The sequence below is a fragment of the Balaenoptera ricei genome, chromosome 16 (assembly GCF_028023285.1).
Source record: "Balaenoptera ricei isolate mBalRic1 chromosome 16, mBalRic1.hap2, whole genome shotgun sequence".
Classification (NCBI taxonomy): domain Eukaryota; kingdom Metazoa; phylum Chordata; class Mammalia; order Artiodactyla; family Balaenopteridae; genus Balaenoptera; species Balaenoptera ricei.
The window spans coordinates 35,468,369-35,485,503 of NC_082654.1; the positions used below are offsets into that span (position 1 = coordinate 35,468,369).

General features: G+C 37.6%; 1 protein-coding gene across 2 annotated transcripts in view; it reads right to left on the reverse strand.

Moving 5' to 3' along the window:
* TNKS2 (tankyrase 2) overlaps nucleotides 1-17,135 on the reverse strand; it is a 69,980-nt gene that overhangs the window by 10,311 nt on the left and 42,534 nt on the right. For both annotated transcript variants that reach the window (XM_059899696.1, XM_059899695.1), the window contains 5 exons: nucleotides 15,610-15,862; nucleotides 14,528-14,610; nucleotides 13,317-13,437; nucleotides 3,766-3,863; nucleotides 2,838-2,912 (listed from right to left, as the gene is read on the reverse strand). In XM_059899696.1, coding sequence (XP_059755679.1) covers nucleotides 2,838-2,912; nucleotides 3,766-3,863; nucleotides 13,317-13,437; nucleotides 14,528-14,610; nucleotides 15,610-15,862 — 630 coding nt within the window. The remainder of the gene's footprint in view (nucleotides 1-2,837; nucleotides 2,913-3,765; nucleotides 3,864-13,316; nucleotides 13,438-14,527; nucleotides 14,611-15,609; nucleotides 15,863-17,135) is intronic.

Here is a 17,135-nt window from a genome sequence, read left to right on the forward strand (position 1 = left end):
GCTGATTCTGAGTCTAGACTGTTCAGTTCACTGAACAGATTTAAACTGAGTGTGTATTATTAGCTCCCAAAAGAATACTTGTTTTGGGACTCCCCTGGTGGTGCAGTGCTGAAGAATCCGCCTGCCAATACAAGGGACATGGGATCGAGCCCTGGTCCGGGAAGATCCCACATGCCGCGGAGCAACTAAGCCTGTGCACCACAACTACTGAGCCTGCGCTCTAGAGCCCGTGAGCCACAACTACTGAGCCCGTGTGCTGCAAATACTGAAGCCCACGTGCCTGGAGCCCGTGCTCTGCAATAAGAGAAGCCACCGCAATGAGAAGCCTGCACACTGCAACGAAGAGTAGCCTCCATTCTCCACAACTAGAGAAAGCCTGTGAGTAGCAGTGAAGACCCAACGCAGCCAAAAAAAAAAAAAAAAAAAAAAAGAAAGAATACTTGTTTTTAGTGGTGAATTTTGAGTGATTGTTTGATTCTATTAGGAGTGGTAAAATGCAGTAAATCTATATTTTTAACCATCTTTGTCAGGATTATATTAGATATTGCTCTTGTACCTACTGGTACATGATTTTTTTTCCAAATTATTTTAAATGATTTTTCCTAGCCTAGAGCTGAACTAGTGTGGTAAATTTTTTGCTGTCTGATATGATCAGAACTTGGTCTAAAATGATATTTTGATTATCAGAACATTTCAAATTGTGTGAAGGATTTATCAAATGATGTGTTGTTTTAGCAGGCAATCTAGAAATTATATACTTCGAAGTAGATGTTTTCCTTCTAAGCAGTCCTCTTGGAAGGGCATGTACTTGTTCTAGTGGTGATGTCACTGTTCAAAACATTTAAAAAATTCTGCTTCCGAAGATTATTAAAGCTTAAAATGTTGACTTTAAAAAAAAAAAAAAAAAAGGTTATGAAGAACCTAGGGGCAGGACAGGAATAAAGACGCAGATGTAGAGAATGGACTGAGGATGGACTGAGGACACGGGGAGAGGGAAGGGTAAACTGGGACAAAGTGAGAGTGGCGTGGACACATATACACTACCAAATGTAAAATAGATAGCTAGTGGGAAGCAGCTGCATAGCACAGGGAGATCAGCTCAGTGCTTTGTGACCACCTAGAGGGGTGGGATAGGGAGGGTGGGAGGGAGACGCAAGAGGGAGGGGATATGGGGACATATGTATATGTATAACTGATTCACTTTGTTATAAAGCAAAAACTAACACACCACTGTAAAGCAATTATATCCCAATAAAGATGTTAAAAAAAAAAATTGAAATAGCCACACCAAACACACACACACACACACCCCTACCTAGTACTCCCTCTATCCTTCCCTATCCCTCCAATTCCTAAAATTTGTCTGGAGAAGAGTTAAAGATGGATACTGGTTTCATTAGGAGTACTGTCAAAATTCACAATCCTAGTGCTGTTTCTTAGCTGTATTAAAGGGTGCTACAGCCCCCTGCTGGTTCTAGAACACATCTGGGAGCTGGTGGTTTTAGTCTTGATTCAAATTAACTTCAAAATACCATCACAGACATAATCAAGGCACACAACTGGCATAAACAGAGCTCATTAATGTTTAAAAATAAAAGGGAACAAAGTTTTATCAATGAAAAAACTTTTCTTAGATATTACATTAAAATACCTTTATAGAGGAAGAAAACAGCATACCTCCCAAATTCAGTAACTTTGGAAATCAAACACATATTCTCTTCCCTGCCCTCACCCTTAACAAACCTCTACACATTCTGTTACTGCTTGCACACAAAATGGACTTGACTGAAATTTGCCTGTAGGAGGAATAATTATTTGTCTTATTAAAAATTACTATATATCTATCCATGAATAGAAATCTCAAGATGTCACTCAGGTCATACTATGATATGAACTAATAAAATACAGCTCCCAGAAGAATAACCCTTTCACCTGAAAAATGAATGTGTGCTTGTTTTATATCATCTTATTTCTAAATAGTATGAACACAGCAATCTCAATGAATAGTTTTAGTATTCACAAATTCTAAAATATGACATCTATTTGTATACTCATAATAGTATATTATTGTGAAACAGTAATACAACACAGCTGAAAGATTTGATACTGTTCACCTTTGAGTTTAAAATTTAGGTATTAGAAAGATACTTGCCACATTTTAATTATAACTCTAAGTCTTATAATGATTAAGAATATATCAATGTAGTTAATAGAAAATTATTATGCATCTCAAGTAGAGCATGCAGTTTGGTTGCTATATAGCTTAAACAACAACAACACAAACTAGCAAAGCTGAAAAAGGTCCTGAGAAGAGTAACTGATATCATTAACAGTCAGGACTCTTTAAAACATTATTTTTAAAGACTATTTTTGGAAAGATGGAAGGTATAGAAGGAGTACTACTAAAATTACCAAAAATTGGTATATGTGGGGACCCACAGAAACCTGGAGTAGTCACAGTTAGGACAAACAAACCATGGTGTAATTATAAACACGGGAGTCCTTCCATGAGTCAAAAAAAATTCAACTTTGTTACAACAGAGTACCTTAATAGTAGTTTACATATTTAAAGTCCTAAACCTGCAGGATTTATCTTTACCCCAAGATAAAGCATAATCCCTAAACTTAAATATGTTCAACAGAGGCTGAACTAGTGTTTAGTACAGAGATTTGAGGATCCTAACCTTCCAAGGACATATTATTTCCCAAAACATCCCCCCTGATGCCCTGTGAAAGACTTATTGGGCTGGACAGATTACATTCTTGTGAAAGTTAATCATGGCTTCAGGCTTTGAAAACTATGGTCTCAGTAAACTTTATTTTCACTAACTTATTACCTTGAGAATATTGTATCTGTTGAAGATTCCACCTGCATGACCTCCATCTCTGTGCTCTCGGACTGTACTCTGCATCTGACGGAAAAATATTTCAAATATACGTGCGTTAGCTTTTGTGTGTTTTTTTTGATTTAGGGAACATGGTTCTTGACCCATATGATTCTATTTTTGAGAATACAAAATGGGTTTTTAATATTTTTGTTGTTTAAGGAATGAGTTCTATAAGTTCACATGTACTATTTTTGAGAGATAGCAGATAGCTAATACAATCAATCTAAAAATACATACAGGTGAAAATTATATAATGCAAACTACGGGAAGAAAAAGAAACAAGCAGATGCATAGGTGAGCTAAACATACAAAGCCAACCACCTGACATACCAAAAAAAACCCCAATGATTTATTTGTTCCCATTTGTTTTGCTCTAATAAAGCACAATTTGTATATCATTGAGAGTTGGAGTTTCCTGAGCTTTAGAACTAAGTCTCACTCAACTTTGTATCTCTGTGCTCAGCTCACACAATTAGGGTATGATGTTCTTCAAAGTGCAAGGCAGTATTCTAAGATTTTGGTGGATAAAAGAGTTTTGTGGAAAGAAAGCTAGAAAAAAATTTCCTAGATAAGTAGCATTCACATGTTCTGGGTCTTGTCTACGATACTGGGCTTTGCAATTGCCTTCATGAAAGAAGGAAATATTAGCAACCTCTTCTTCAACAGAATTCTGTGTATTAATTGTAGTGCTGAACCAAGTTATTAGAATTAAGGTTCACTGCGATAGTGTACTTTAAATGCTGATTTCAGAAGTTTTCCAGGTGGTAAAGAGTTAGGGACATTAAAAAACCCTGCTACATACATGTTCAGGTAGACCTGGAAACTTCTGGGAAATTTAGCTACTGAACCAACATTTATTTAAGGTATATGAACATACCTCTTCCTCCACAGACTGAAACTCTTTATCATCAGGAGACAGATCTATGAGAATTGTTCCACTTCCAGAGGTGTTCAGAGTTAAGTATGGGTTAAGACCTATCAAATGAAATTTAAAGGTAAAAAAAAATTTGCCAAAAAACCCCCCCAATAAACATCAACCCAAAACAACCACCTAATTTATCTGATGCTTACTATCAATTTTAAAAAACTTTTTATTTTGGGATAATTTAGATTTACAGGAAGGCTGAGAGCACTGAGAGTTCCTGTGTACTCTTACTCCACTTCCTAATGTTACCATCAGGAACATTAATGTTTCCTTAATGTTACCATTTTACACAATCATAGTACACCTGTCAAAAATTAAGTAAATTACAGACTTTATTTGGATTTCACCAGTTTCCCCCACTAATGTCCTTTTACTTTTCCAGGATCCAAACCAGAATATCACACTGCATTTAGATGACTGTTTTTTTAATCTTATAAGTCATAAGGGTTTTGTGAGAATAGTTCAGAAAATCTTTCTATTCTTCATTTCCTATCTGTCACATGTTTTCTTCTTCAAAGTATTTCCTTTATTAACTAGGCAGCCCTTTCAGCATTTGGTCCCTTTATTTTTTGTAAAACTGAGGAAGAAACTTGCATGGCCTCAGGTAATTTTAAATCATCCAAGAATGAGAAGTCATAAAGTCTACTAACAGACAGATTAAGGGGACCTCCCTGGTGGTCCAGTGGCTAAGACTCCACGCTCCCAATGCAAGGGGCCTGGGTTTGATCCCTACTCGGGGAACTAGAGCCCACATGCCGCAACAAAAGATCCAACATGCCGCAACAAAAGATCCTGCATGCCGCAACGAAGATCTCACGAGCCGCAACTAAGACTCGGCACAGCCAAATAAATAAATATTAAAAAAAAAAATACATTTAAAGTATTTCCAGAGGAGATTAACCAAGATGGCGGAGTAGAAGGACGTGCTGTCACTCCCTCTTGCGAGAGCACCAGAATCACAACTGACTGCTGGACCATCATTGACAGGAAGACCCTGGACTTCACCAAGGAGGATACCCCACGTCCAAGGACAGAGGAGAAGCCACAGTGAGACGGTAGGAGGGGCGCAAGCAGAGTAAAATCAAACCCCGTAACTGCTGGGTGGGTGACTCACAGACTGGCGAACACTTATACCACAGAAGTCCACCCACTGGAGTAAAGGTTCTGAGCCCCACGTCAGGCTTCCCAACCTGGGGGACAGGCAACGGGAGGAGGAATTCCTAGAGAATCAGACTTTGAAGCCTAGTGGGAATTGGATTGCAGGACTTTGACGGGACTGGGGGAAACAGAGACCCCACTCTTGGAGGGCACACACAAAGTAATGTGTGCATCAGGACCCAGGGGAAGGAGCAGTGAGCCTGGGGGAGACTGAACCAGACCTACCTGCTGGTGTTGGGGGGTCTCCTGCAGAGGCGAGTGGTGGCTCTGTTTCACCGTGGGGATAAGGACACTGGCAGCAGAGGTTCTGGGAAGTTCTCCTTGGCGTGAGCCCTCCCAGAGTCTGCCATTAACCCCACCAAAGAGCACGGGTAGGCTCCAGTGTTGGGTTGCCTCAGGCAAAACAGCCAACAGGGAGGGAACCCAGCCCCACCCATCAACAGTCAAGTGGATTAAGGTTTTACTGAGCTCTGACCGCCACAGCAACAGGGAGGGAACCCAGCCCCACCCATCAACAGTCAAGTGGATTAAGGTTTTACTGAGCTCTGACCGCCACAGCAACAGTCAGCTCTACCCACCACCAGAGCCTCCCATCAAGCCTCTTAGATAGCCTCAACCACCAGAGGGCAGACAACAGAAGCAAGAAAAACTATAATCCTGCAGCCTGTGGACCAAAAACCACAGTTACAGAAAGATAGAGAAGATGAAAAGGCAGAGGGCTATGTACCAGATGAAGGAACAAGAAAAAACCCCAGAAAAACAACTAAATGAAGTGGAGATAGGCAACCTTCCAGAAAAAGAATTCAGAATAATGATAGTGAAGATGATCCAGGACCTTGGAATAAGAATGGAGGCAAAGATTGAGAAGATGCAAGAAATGATTAACAAAGACCTAGAAGAATTAAAGAACAAACAAACAGAGATGACCAATACAATAACTGAAATGAAAACTACACTAGAAGGAATCAATAGCAGAATAACTGAGGCAGAAGAACACATAAGTGACCTGGAAGACAGAATGATGGAATTCACTGCTGCGGAACAGACTAAAGAAAAAAGAATGAAAAGAAATGAAGACAGCCTAAGAGACCTCTGGGATAACATTAAACGCAACAACATTCGCATTATAGGGGTCCCAGAAGGAGAAGAGAGAGAGAAAGGACCAGAGAAAATATTTGAAGAGATTATAGTCGAAAACTTCCCTAACATGGGAAAGGAAATAGCCACCCAAGTCCAGGAAGCGCAGAGAGTCCCATACAGGATAAACCCAAGGAGAAACACGCCGAGACACATAGTAATCAAAGTGGCAAAAATTAAAGACAAAGAAAAATTATTGAAAGCAGCAAGGGAAAAACGACAAATAACATACAAGGGAACTCCCATAAGGTTAACAGCTGATTTCTCAGCAGAAACTCTGCAAGCCAGAAGGGAGTGGCATGATATACTTAAAGTGATGAAAGGGAAGAACCTACAACCAAGATTACTCTACCCGGCAAGGATCTCATTTAGATTTGATGGAGAAATCAAAAGCTTTACAGACAAGCAAAAGCTAAGAGAATTCAGCACCACCAAACCAGCTCTACAACAAATGCTAAAGGAACTTCTCTAAGTGGGAAACACAAGAGAAGAAAAGGACCTACAAAAACAAACACAAAACAATTAAGAAAATGGTCATAGGAACATACATATCGATAATTACCTTAAACGTGAATGGATTAAATGCCCCAACCAAAAGACATAGACTGGCTGAATGGATACAAAAACAAGACCCATATATATGCTGTCTACAAGAGACCCACTTTAGACCTAGGGACACATACAGACTGAAAGTGATGGGATGGAAAAAGATATTCCATGCAAATGGAAATCAAAAGAAAGCTGGAGTAGCTATACTCATATCAGATAAAATAGACTTTAAATTAAAGAATGTTACAAGAGACAAGGAAGGACACTACATAATGATCCAGGGATCAATCCAAGAAGAAGATATAACAATTATAAATATATATGCACCCAACATAGGAGCACCTCAATACATAAGGCAACTGCTAACAGCTATAAAAGAGGAAATCGACAGTAACACAATAATAGTGGGGGACTTTAACACCTCACTTACACCAATGGACAGATCATCCAAAATGAAAATAAATAAGGAAACAGAAGCTTTAAATGACACAATAGACCAGATAGATTTAATTGATATATATCGGACATTCCATCCAAAAACAGCAGATTACACGTTCTTCTCAAGTGCGCACGGAACATTCTCCAAGATAGATCACATCTTGGGTCACAAATCAAGCCTCAGTAAATTTAAGAAAATTGAAATCATATCAAGCATCTTTTCTGACCACAACGCTATGAGATTAGAAATGAATTACAGGGAAAAAAACGTAAAAAGGACAAACACATGGAGGCTAAACAATACGTTACTAAATAACCAAGAGATCACTGAAGAAATCAAAGAGGAAATCAAAAAATACCTAGAGACAAATGACAATGAAAACACGACGACCCAAAACCTATGGGATGCAGCAAAAGCAGTTCTAAGAGGGAAGTTTATAGCTATACAAGCCTACCTAAAGAAACAAGAAAAAGCTCAAGTAAACAATCTAACCTTACACTTAAAGAAACTAGAGAAAGAAGAACAAACAAAACCCAAAGTTAGCAGAAGGAAAGAAATCATAAAGATCAGAGCAGAAATAAATGAAATAGAAACAAAGAAAACAATAGCAAAGATCAATAAAACTAAAAGTTGGTTCTTTGAGAAGATAAACAAAATTGATAAACCATTAGCCAGACTCATCAAGAAAAAGAGGGAGAGGACTCAAATCAATAAAATCAGAAATGAAAAAGGAGAAGTTACAACAGACACCGCAGAAATACAAAGCATCCTAAGAGACTACTACAAGCAACTTCATGCCAATAAAATGGACAACCTGGAAGAAATGGACAAATTCTTAGAAAGGTATAACCTTCCAAGACTGAACCAGGAAGAAATAGAAAATATGAACAGACCAATCACAAGTAATGAAATTGAAACTGTGATTAAAAATCTTCCAACAAACAAAAGTCCAGGACCAGATGGCTTCACAGGTGAATTCTATCAAACATTTAGAGAAGAGCTAACACCCATCCTTCTCAAACTCTTCCAAAAAATTGCAGAGGAAGGAACACTCCCAAACTCATTCTATGAGGCCACCATCACCCTGATACCAAAACCAGACAAAGACACTACAAAAAAAGAAAATTACAGACCAATATCACTGATGAATATAGATGCAAAAATCCTCAACAAAATACTAGCAAACAGAATCCAACAACACATTAAAAGGATCATACACCACGATCAAGTGGGATTTATCCCAGGGATGCAAGGATTCTTCAATATACGCAAATCAATCAATGTGATACACCATATTAACAAATTGAAGAATAAAAACCATATGATCATCTCAATAGATGCAGAAAAAGCTTTTGACAAAATTCAACACCCATTTCTGATAAAAACTCTCCAGAAAGTGGGCATAGAGGGAACCTACCTCAACATAATAAAGGCCATATATGACAAACCCACAGCAAACATCATTCTCAATGGTGAAAAACTGAAAGCATTTCCTCTAAGATCAGGAACGAGACAAGGATGTCCACTCTCACCACTATTATTCAACATAGTTTTGGAAGTCCTAGCCACGGCAATCAGAGAAGAAAAAGAAATAAAAGGAATACAAATTGGAAAAGAAGAAATAAAACTGTCACTGTTTGCGGATGACATGATACTATACATAGAGAATCCTAAAACTGCCACCAGAAAACTGCTAGAGCTAATTAATGAATATGGTAAAGTTGCAGGATACAAAATTAATGCACAGAAATCTCTTGCATTCCTATACACTAATGATGAAAAATCTGAAAGAGAAATTATGGAAACACTCCCATTTACCATTGCAACAAAAAGAATAAAATACCTAGGAATAAACCTACCTAGGGAGACAAAAGACCTGTATGCAGAAAACTATAAGACACTGATGAAAGAAATTAAAGATGATACCAACAGATGGAGAGATATACCATGTTCTTGGATTGGAAGAATCAACATTGTGAAAATGAGTATACTACCCAAAGCAATCTACAGATTCAATGCAATCCCTATCAAATTACCAATGGCATTTTTTACGGAGCTAGAACAAATCATCTTAAAATTTGTATGGAGACACAAAAGACCCCGAATAGGCAAAGCAGTCTTGAGGCAAAAAAATGGAGCTGGAGGAATCAGACTCCCTGACTTCAGACTATACTACAAAGCTACAGTAATCAAGACAATATGGTACTGGCACAAAAACAGAAACATAGATCAATGGAACAAGATAGAAAGCCCAGAGATTAACCCACGCACCTATGGTCAACTAATCTATGACAAAGGAGGCAAAGATATACAATGGAGAAAAGACAGTCTCTTCAATAAGTGGTGCTGGGAAAACTGGACAGCTACATGTAAAAGAATGAAATTAGAATACTCCCTAACACCATACACAAAAATAAACTCAAAATGGATTAGAGACCTAAATATAAGACTGGACACTATAAAACTCTTAGAGGAAAACATAGGAAGAACACTCTTTGACATAAATCACAGCAAGATCTTTTTTGATCCACCTCCTAGAGTAATGGAAATAAAAACAAAAATAAACAAGTGGGACCTAATGAAACTTCAAAGCTTTTGCACAGCAAAGGAAACCATAAACAAGACGAAAAGACAACCCTCAGAATGGGAGAAAATATTTGCAAATGAATCAACGGACAAAGGATTAATCTCCAAAATATATAAACAGCTCATTCAGCTCAATATCAAAGAAACAAACACCCCAATCCAAAAATGGGCAGAAGACCTAAATAGACATTTCTCCAAAGAAGACATACAGACGGCCACGAAGCACATGAAAAGATGCTCAACATCACTAATTATTAGAGAAATGCAAATCAAAACTACAATGAGGTATCACCTCACTCCTGTTAGAATGGGCATCATCAGAAAATCTACAAACAACAAATGCTGGAGAGGGTGTGGTGAAAAGGGAACCCTCTTGCACTGTTGGTGGGAATGTAAATTGATACAGCCACTATGGAGAACAATATGGAGGTTCCTTAAAAAACTAAAAATAGAATTACCATATGACCCAGCAATCCCACTACTGGGCATATACCCAGAGAAAACCGTAATTCAAAAAGACACATGCACCCGAATGTTCATTGCAGCACTATTTACAATAGCCAGGTCATGGAAGCAACCTAAATGCCCATCAACAGACAAATGGATAAAGAAGATGTGGTACATATATACAATGGAATATTACTCAGCCATAAAAAGGAACGAAATTGAGTCATTTGTTGAGACGTGGATGGATCTAGAGACTGTCATACAGAGTGAAGTAAGTCAGAAAGAGAAAAACAAATATCGTATATTAATGCATGTATGCGGAACCTAGAAAAATGGTACAGATGAGCCAGTTTGCAGGGCAGAAGTTGAGACACAGATGTAGAGAATGGACATATGGACACCAAGGGGGGAAAACTGCGGTTGGGTGGGGATGGTGGTGTGCTGAATTGGGCGATTGGGATTGACATGTATACACTGATGTGTATAAAACTGATGCCTAATAAGAACCTGCAGTATAAAAAAACAAACAAAACAACTAATACTAAAAAAAAAAAAAAAAAAAATAAAGTCTACTAACGATGGAATGCTTATTCTAACCCATGATAGATTCTTTAATTCAGCAATGAATGTCATATTTTCTGAATGTCAACAGTCAAGATAATCATATATATTTTTGTATCTTTACTCTCACAAAAGCTTTTTAAATGGAATCTTAAAACAGAATTCTCTAATTTCTTTGTTACATCTGTAACACAACTCTCCAGATTTCCACAAGATCTCCAGAGCTCCACTGTTTTCTCAGTTAAGGCTCAAATCCTTTACTGCTGGGTTAATGCATGGCGGTTTGCCTCTGGAGATTAAGAGCACTGTTCTGGTCTGAGTAACAGTACTACCACCAACATGCCAAACTCTGATAAAGATGTATAGATATGGCTGAACTACAATGTCTACAAGAAGTATGGAGACTATACAGAGGAGGTATTTTATAGAAAAAACACTTAACAGAATAAAGTCTGACAAACACTTGACTAAGCCATCTTCTAATGGCCTCAAGAAGACATTTATCAGTGCTGAAAGATCAGAACAAGTAATCTATTTTTTTAAAAAAATAAATTTATTTATTTATTTTTGGCTGCGTTGGGTCTTTGTTGCTGCGTGCAGGCTTTCGCTAGTTGCAGTGAGCGGGGGTTGCTCTTTGTTGTGGTGCGCAGGCTTCTCATTGTGGTGGCTTCTCTTGTTGCGGAGCATGGACTCTAGACGCGTGGGCTTCAGCAGTTGTGGTGCACGGGGTTAGCTGCTCCAAGGCATGTGGGATCTTCCCGGACCAGGGCTCGAACCTGTGTCCCCTGCATTGGCAGGCGGATTCTTAACCACTGCACCACCAGGGAAGTCCCAGAAAAAGTAATCTATTGACCTGATGCACTGAATGATAGCTAAGGCTGTTAAGTCAGCGAGATGAGAGACTGTCAGAAGCTTGCCACTGGTTCCATTTTGCAAATTGGGTATAATATAGGTATAGAATCCTGGCTTCAAATGAAAATGAGGAAGGTGGTAACTTTATGTAGGAAAGTGACCCTGATGTGCTAGATCAGACACAGTCATTCTGTGTCATGATGTTTCTCCTCCATGTAGGAATGAATGTTCCTACTGAAGTGTAGCTGGATGTTATCAGAATGACCAGAGGCAGCATGGAGGTACGGACCTCTGACACTTGAAGGCAGTATATCTGTTTCCATCATTGTTTCCTGAGCCTTTCATCAATTTAACTGCTATCCTATCAGATCCAGTGTTTTCTAGTAGAGTCATGATGGCAGTCCACAACTGAGGGTTCTAGTTCCTCTTCATACTAACATTCCAGGGAGCCATGAGTCTTCCCTCTTCTTCTTTTTTTTAAAAAATTAATTAATTAATTTATTTTTGGCTGTGCTGGGTCTTCGTTTCTGTGCGAGGGCTTTCTCTAGTTGCGGCAAGCGGGGGCCACTCTTCATCGCGGTGCGCGGGCCTTTTCACTATCGCGGCCTCTCTTGTTGCGGGGCACAGGCTCCAGACACGCAGGCTCAGTAGTTGTGGCTCACAGGCCTAGTTGCTCCGCGGCATGTGGGATCTTCCCAGACCAGGGCTCGAACTCGTATCCCCTGCATTGGCAGGCAGATTCTCAACCACTGCGCCACCAGGGAAGCCCCTTTCCTCTTCTTTATCTCATAAAATTTTGTCTTCTATACTAGAAATATCCAAGACTATCTCGCATTTTAAATGTTTTGCCCCAGTTCCTATCAGGCAAGTAAAGTGCATCTACCTTTAATCAATTCTATTCCAGAATTCCAGTTTAAAACATTCTTAGCTTGAAACACCTGATTTTCAAAGCTCTCTTTTTTCTTCTTCAAGAGATGGACCCATCCTGGCTAGCATACATCCTTCCCTAAAAATTCTCTCATTTTTGCTAATGGGGGTTTGTCTTTAACCACAGTTGTACAGCCAGGTCTTCAATTACAGGATGCTTCTGACCCTGGGGTACATCACTCCCTCAGTTTAACAATGAACTTAAAATGTGGTTCTGACACCTAAAATAATTCATCTTTTATACCCAAGACCTGATATACAGGAAGTGTGAATATCTATTGAACAAATGCAATTTGCATTTTCCTAACGTATCAACATTCAAGAGAAATAAAATATTATTCAACTTTGTTTCACTAAGTTTCTTTAGTTGCAACATTACTGTTCCCCAATATTTTTACTGCAAGTGTTTAGAATTTAACTATTTACAACAAAAGAGATTCACAACATTATTTTATGGGCAGGCCTGAACACCTAGTCATTACCTATTATATTACAATAAGATATTAGATATCCAAGTTTCAGATCTTTTAGAACCATACAATTTTTGAGCTGCAATAACTTCAGAAATAAGTGAATGGAAATAACGGAAAAAATTTCAGAGATAAAGCAACACCCACATTTCTGAATGGCCCAGACATTTCACTTAGGTTCACAGAGTTAAAGGTAGCAGCTCAGGAAGCTTAACAGTGGTAGATTTAAGATTCGATCCCAGGTTTCTGGAATCCTACTCAGTACGCTTATTAAGTGGACTCTCTGTTGCAGATTTTAAAATGATCATTTATTAAGTTGAGGGCTGCCTTTGTGCAAGCTGTTAAACTGATGATAGCAGTGACTCAAAATGAAATACCTTGTTGCCCAGAGATAAGTCTCTCAACTCCTTTAATTAGTTTGTGTCTATGTCCATAAGCATTGATTCCAATCTCCTTCAGCTCCTTGTGCCCCATCTCAACTAATACATCCAAAGTGATCTTACAAAAGAGAATGAAACTGTTTAGAAGACTTGTTTGGAAGACATTCATATATTGGTGTTCTCACAATGTATTAGACTTATACATTTATTTCAAATTATTTTGAACAGATTAGAAATGAAAGCACACCAGCTGTTAGACTGAAACTGAAAAGTTGCAGCTAATTAAACAGAAAGCTGAGTCATGAACTACCAAAAATATCATTATTTTCATTTAATATAAGAACCTGAGCAGAACTAAACTGCAAAACAAAAATGCATTTTCAAATTAGCCACATTTAGGCACACTATTTTACCATCACTCTACATCCAACCTATTTACACAATGTCTTAATGTAATGTTCCTACAGACTCTGGACTATGCTAACTGATAACTTGAGCATCATTGTTCAAACTAAGCCTTTTACCTCAAATATATTATTCCCATTTTGTGAAACTTAAGACATTCTTTAAAATCCTGCTTTTTTTTTTTTTTTTTTTTACAAATCTTCCATGAAGCTTTCCCTGAACAGTCCAGCTTGTAGTGACTCTTTTTTTCTTATAATTTCTATGCCAGAAACTTGACTCTTTATATGTTCTTGGTATAGCTCCCTAACTAGATCGCAAGTTCCTTAGGGGTGCAAGTCTATAATAATTATATTTTCTGGACTCAAAAAATCAGTAAATGTATTCTGACAGAATACTTTAAATTAGGACTGTTCTAGAAACGCCCAGATACATAGTTTGTGTGTCTATGTATCTCCCCATAGTGGCTAGCGAAGTGTCAGGCTTAGAGTGGGTAGTGACTGACACAACAGAATTGAACAAACTGAGCTCAAGGATAATTTACTTTTAAGAAATGAATACGCTAAACTTACTCGAGAAAGCTATTTTATTGCTACTACACAAGAAACAATTTTTATGTGCTAATAAACTAAATGGATATTCCAAGAACAAGCCAAATTAGAAGACTGACTGATTTCCAGTCTCTTAAAAAAACATCCTTTTCACCCCTCAATAGGGTGAATGGTTCAGGGCATTTCAAGTATGTTCTAGTTTCCCCTTGAGGTTCCCCCAAACACCAAACCAAGCAAAACAACTCATGTACTTACCTGTTCTCTCTCAAATATATCCATTAGGTGTTCAAGTCCAAGATTCCTTACAAACTGAGTTATGCTAAAATCCACTCCTGGAACTAGAAAATTAAAAAAATCACAGTAAACAAAATTTCATATCAGAATAATGTATATCAACATTATAACAGCAAAGTTTTGTGACATTATCACATGCATGAAGAATGTAAAGATGAAGCAAAATATTAACAGCCGTTTGGGATATAATATTAAACTTAACATCAAAAATCGCAAGGAGAAAGCTATAAAATTTCAACATTATTAGAAGAAAAGAGTTAACCAATGGGGCACTCTCATGTTACAAAGAAATCTTTTCTTTTTAAGAAATTTTATTTCTAATTGTATCTTTAAAATGTTTCCATACAGCTTAAACTAATAAAATGTTATATGTCAATTATATCTCAATTAAAAAAGCAAAGTTTCCCTATCTTTGAAGAGGTAAGCTATTTTACAAAAAAAGTTTATGAAAACAAGTTCCAGTGTTGCATAGGGTGAGATCAATTTTGACAGGTAAAAGGTATAGAGACCGTAGGTATGTGTCTTTTTTTCTTTTCTTTTCTTTTTTTTTGGCTGTGCCACATGGCTTGTGGGATCTTAGTTCCCCAACCAGGGACTGAATCTAGGCCCACAGCAGTGAGAGCGCTGAGTCCTAACCACTGGACTGCCAGGGAATTCCCTTTCTTTTCTTTTTAAAAAATGATATTCAAAATTAGGTATTTTGATGTGGGGTTAAAAGTATTTCATAATTCTGTAATAATACACTGGAAGAGATAAATAAAGGCATAAGTACTCAACCAAAAGGACTTCTATACCTTTCAAAAAGTATGTTTACATCTAAAGAGTAGGTTAGCAGCAGAACACTCATCAAGTCTCATCGCGGAGGGAGAAAGTTTCATTAGGAATTCTAATACTAATGTAAAGAAAACAATAAAAGGCTAAAACTTTTAGGCTATGTTAATCTGATACTAACAGTTGTATCTAAGGTTAAAAAAATGGTTTTTTAGTAATCCAAATGACAAATATGTGGCTACAATACCAATTATTTTGGCTGAATGTCTCACCTTCCTTTTTCTCCAAACTGGAAGCACCCTCTGTTCCACTTGAACTAACTACTGAAGACAGTTCAGAAAAACTGCCAGATAAGTTGTCAAGACTGCTGGCTGCAGAAAGGCTTGATGGGCTGGATGGCCCTGAAGACAGAGCATCTGCAGTGGCTCCTGGGCTTCTCACGCCATTAAGCACTTGAGATTTATAACATGAAGGCAGAGCAGAAGGGGGCATGGCTGCTGTCAGGAGAGCACTGACATCATCTGCCTAGGGTATATGTCAGAGAGATGAAATCTGCAATAAGCAAGTTTTAAAATTCTATACTATACCCAATAGAACGCATTAAAAAATATGACAAAAACCCAGCAGATCTGCACTAGAATTGCTTATTATATAAAAACTATTTTAAAAAGTGAACCAAATAATAATATTCAGCTATTAAACATAAAACATAATACAGAACACATCTTCTGAGACATACAAAATAAAACTGTTAAATGTGGCAAAGCAAGAAAAAAATCCTAAGATATCATGATTGAAAAGCACTGAAATGAATTTTAGAAATATAAATTTTAAAAAGATTTAAAAACTTTTTTTTTTTTGATTTAAAAACTTTTAAAGGCATTCTGAAGACGTAATTCAATCTACATAGAACTTTAGCAAACAGAATGAGTTTTTTGTTTTTTGAAAATATTCAGTAATATATTTGTTCCTCAAAATTGAACATTTGGAAGGGTAGGAAAAAAGATAATCATTTTAATCAAATCTGCTAGAATGGAAAAAAAAATCCCAACTTTACTGGTATATTAATTTAATAAGTAACAAATAACTATTCTTTAACAATGCTCAATTAAGACACTAAGTAATTAACATTCAGCAAGAAGTAAACAGTACTTGTTTTCATGGCTTTTCATTTATACTGCCTTTTCAATCCTCACCTTTTTCTTCCCCTGAATCTGAGGACTCCCATGACACACATAGTTGGTAACACTTAAAAGTAACATTAGCACAATTTATTGGGTGCTTTTTATGTACTTGATACCACGCTGAGGACTTTAAATACATCACCTCATTTAATTTTCATATTAACCAGATATATTTTACCTGCATTTGGAGATTAAGTAACTGAGGTTTTGAGGTTAGGCAACTTGTAAGACTGCACAACTGAAAGTGGTAGAGCTGGAATTCTAAGGCAGGTCTGTTTGACTCTAAAACCCATGCATGTTCTTAGTGCACCCTGTTTCAATGTCACTTAATTATATCTAGTGGACTAACGTATGTGCAGACTGAATTAGAAAAGTTCACTTCTAAGGTAGTTTGGAACTGGAAGGATATTTCCCTTAAGAAATAATGTTGCAAATATTGGCTGGGTTGTCAGCCTGCTGAGAAAATTCTATCCAACCCCCAATGCAGCTGAACTAAATCAGCTTCTCAATGTAACTTGCAACAGTGGAATCTCAGTAGAAAGCAGTGTGCAGAAGAGACTCCCCTTCCTCTCCACCTCAAGAAGAATTTCTTCCCCTTTTCCCTCCACTGCTCT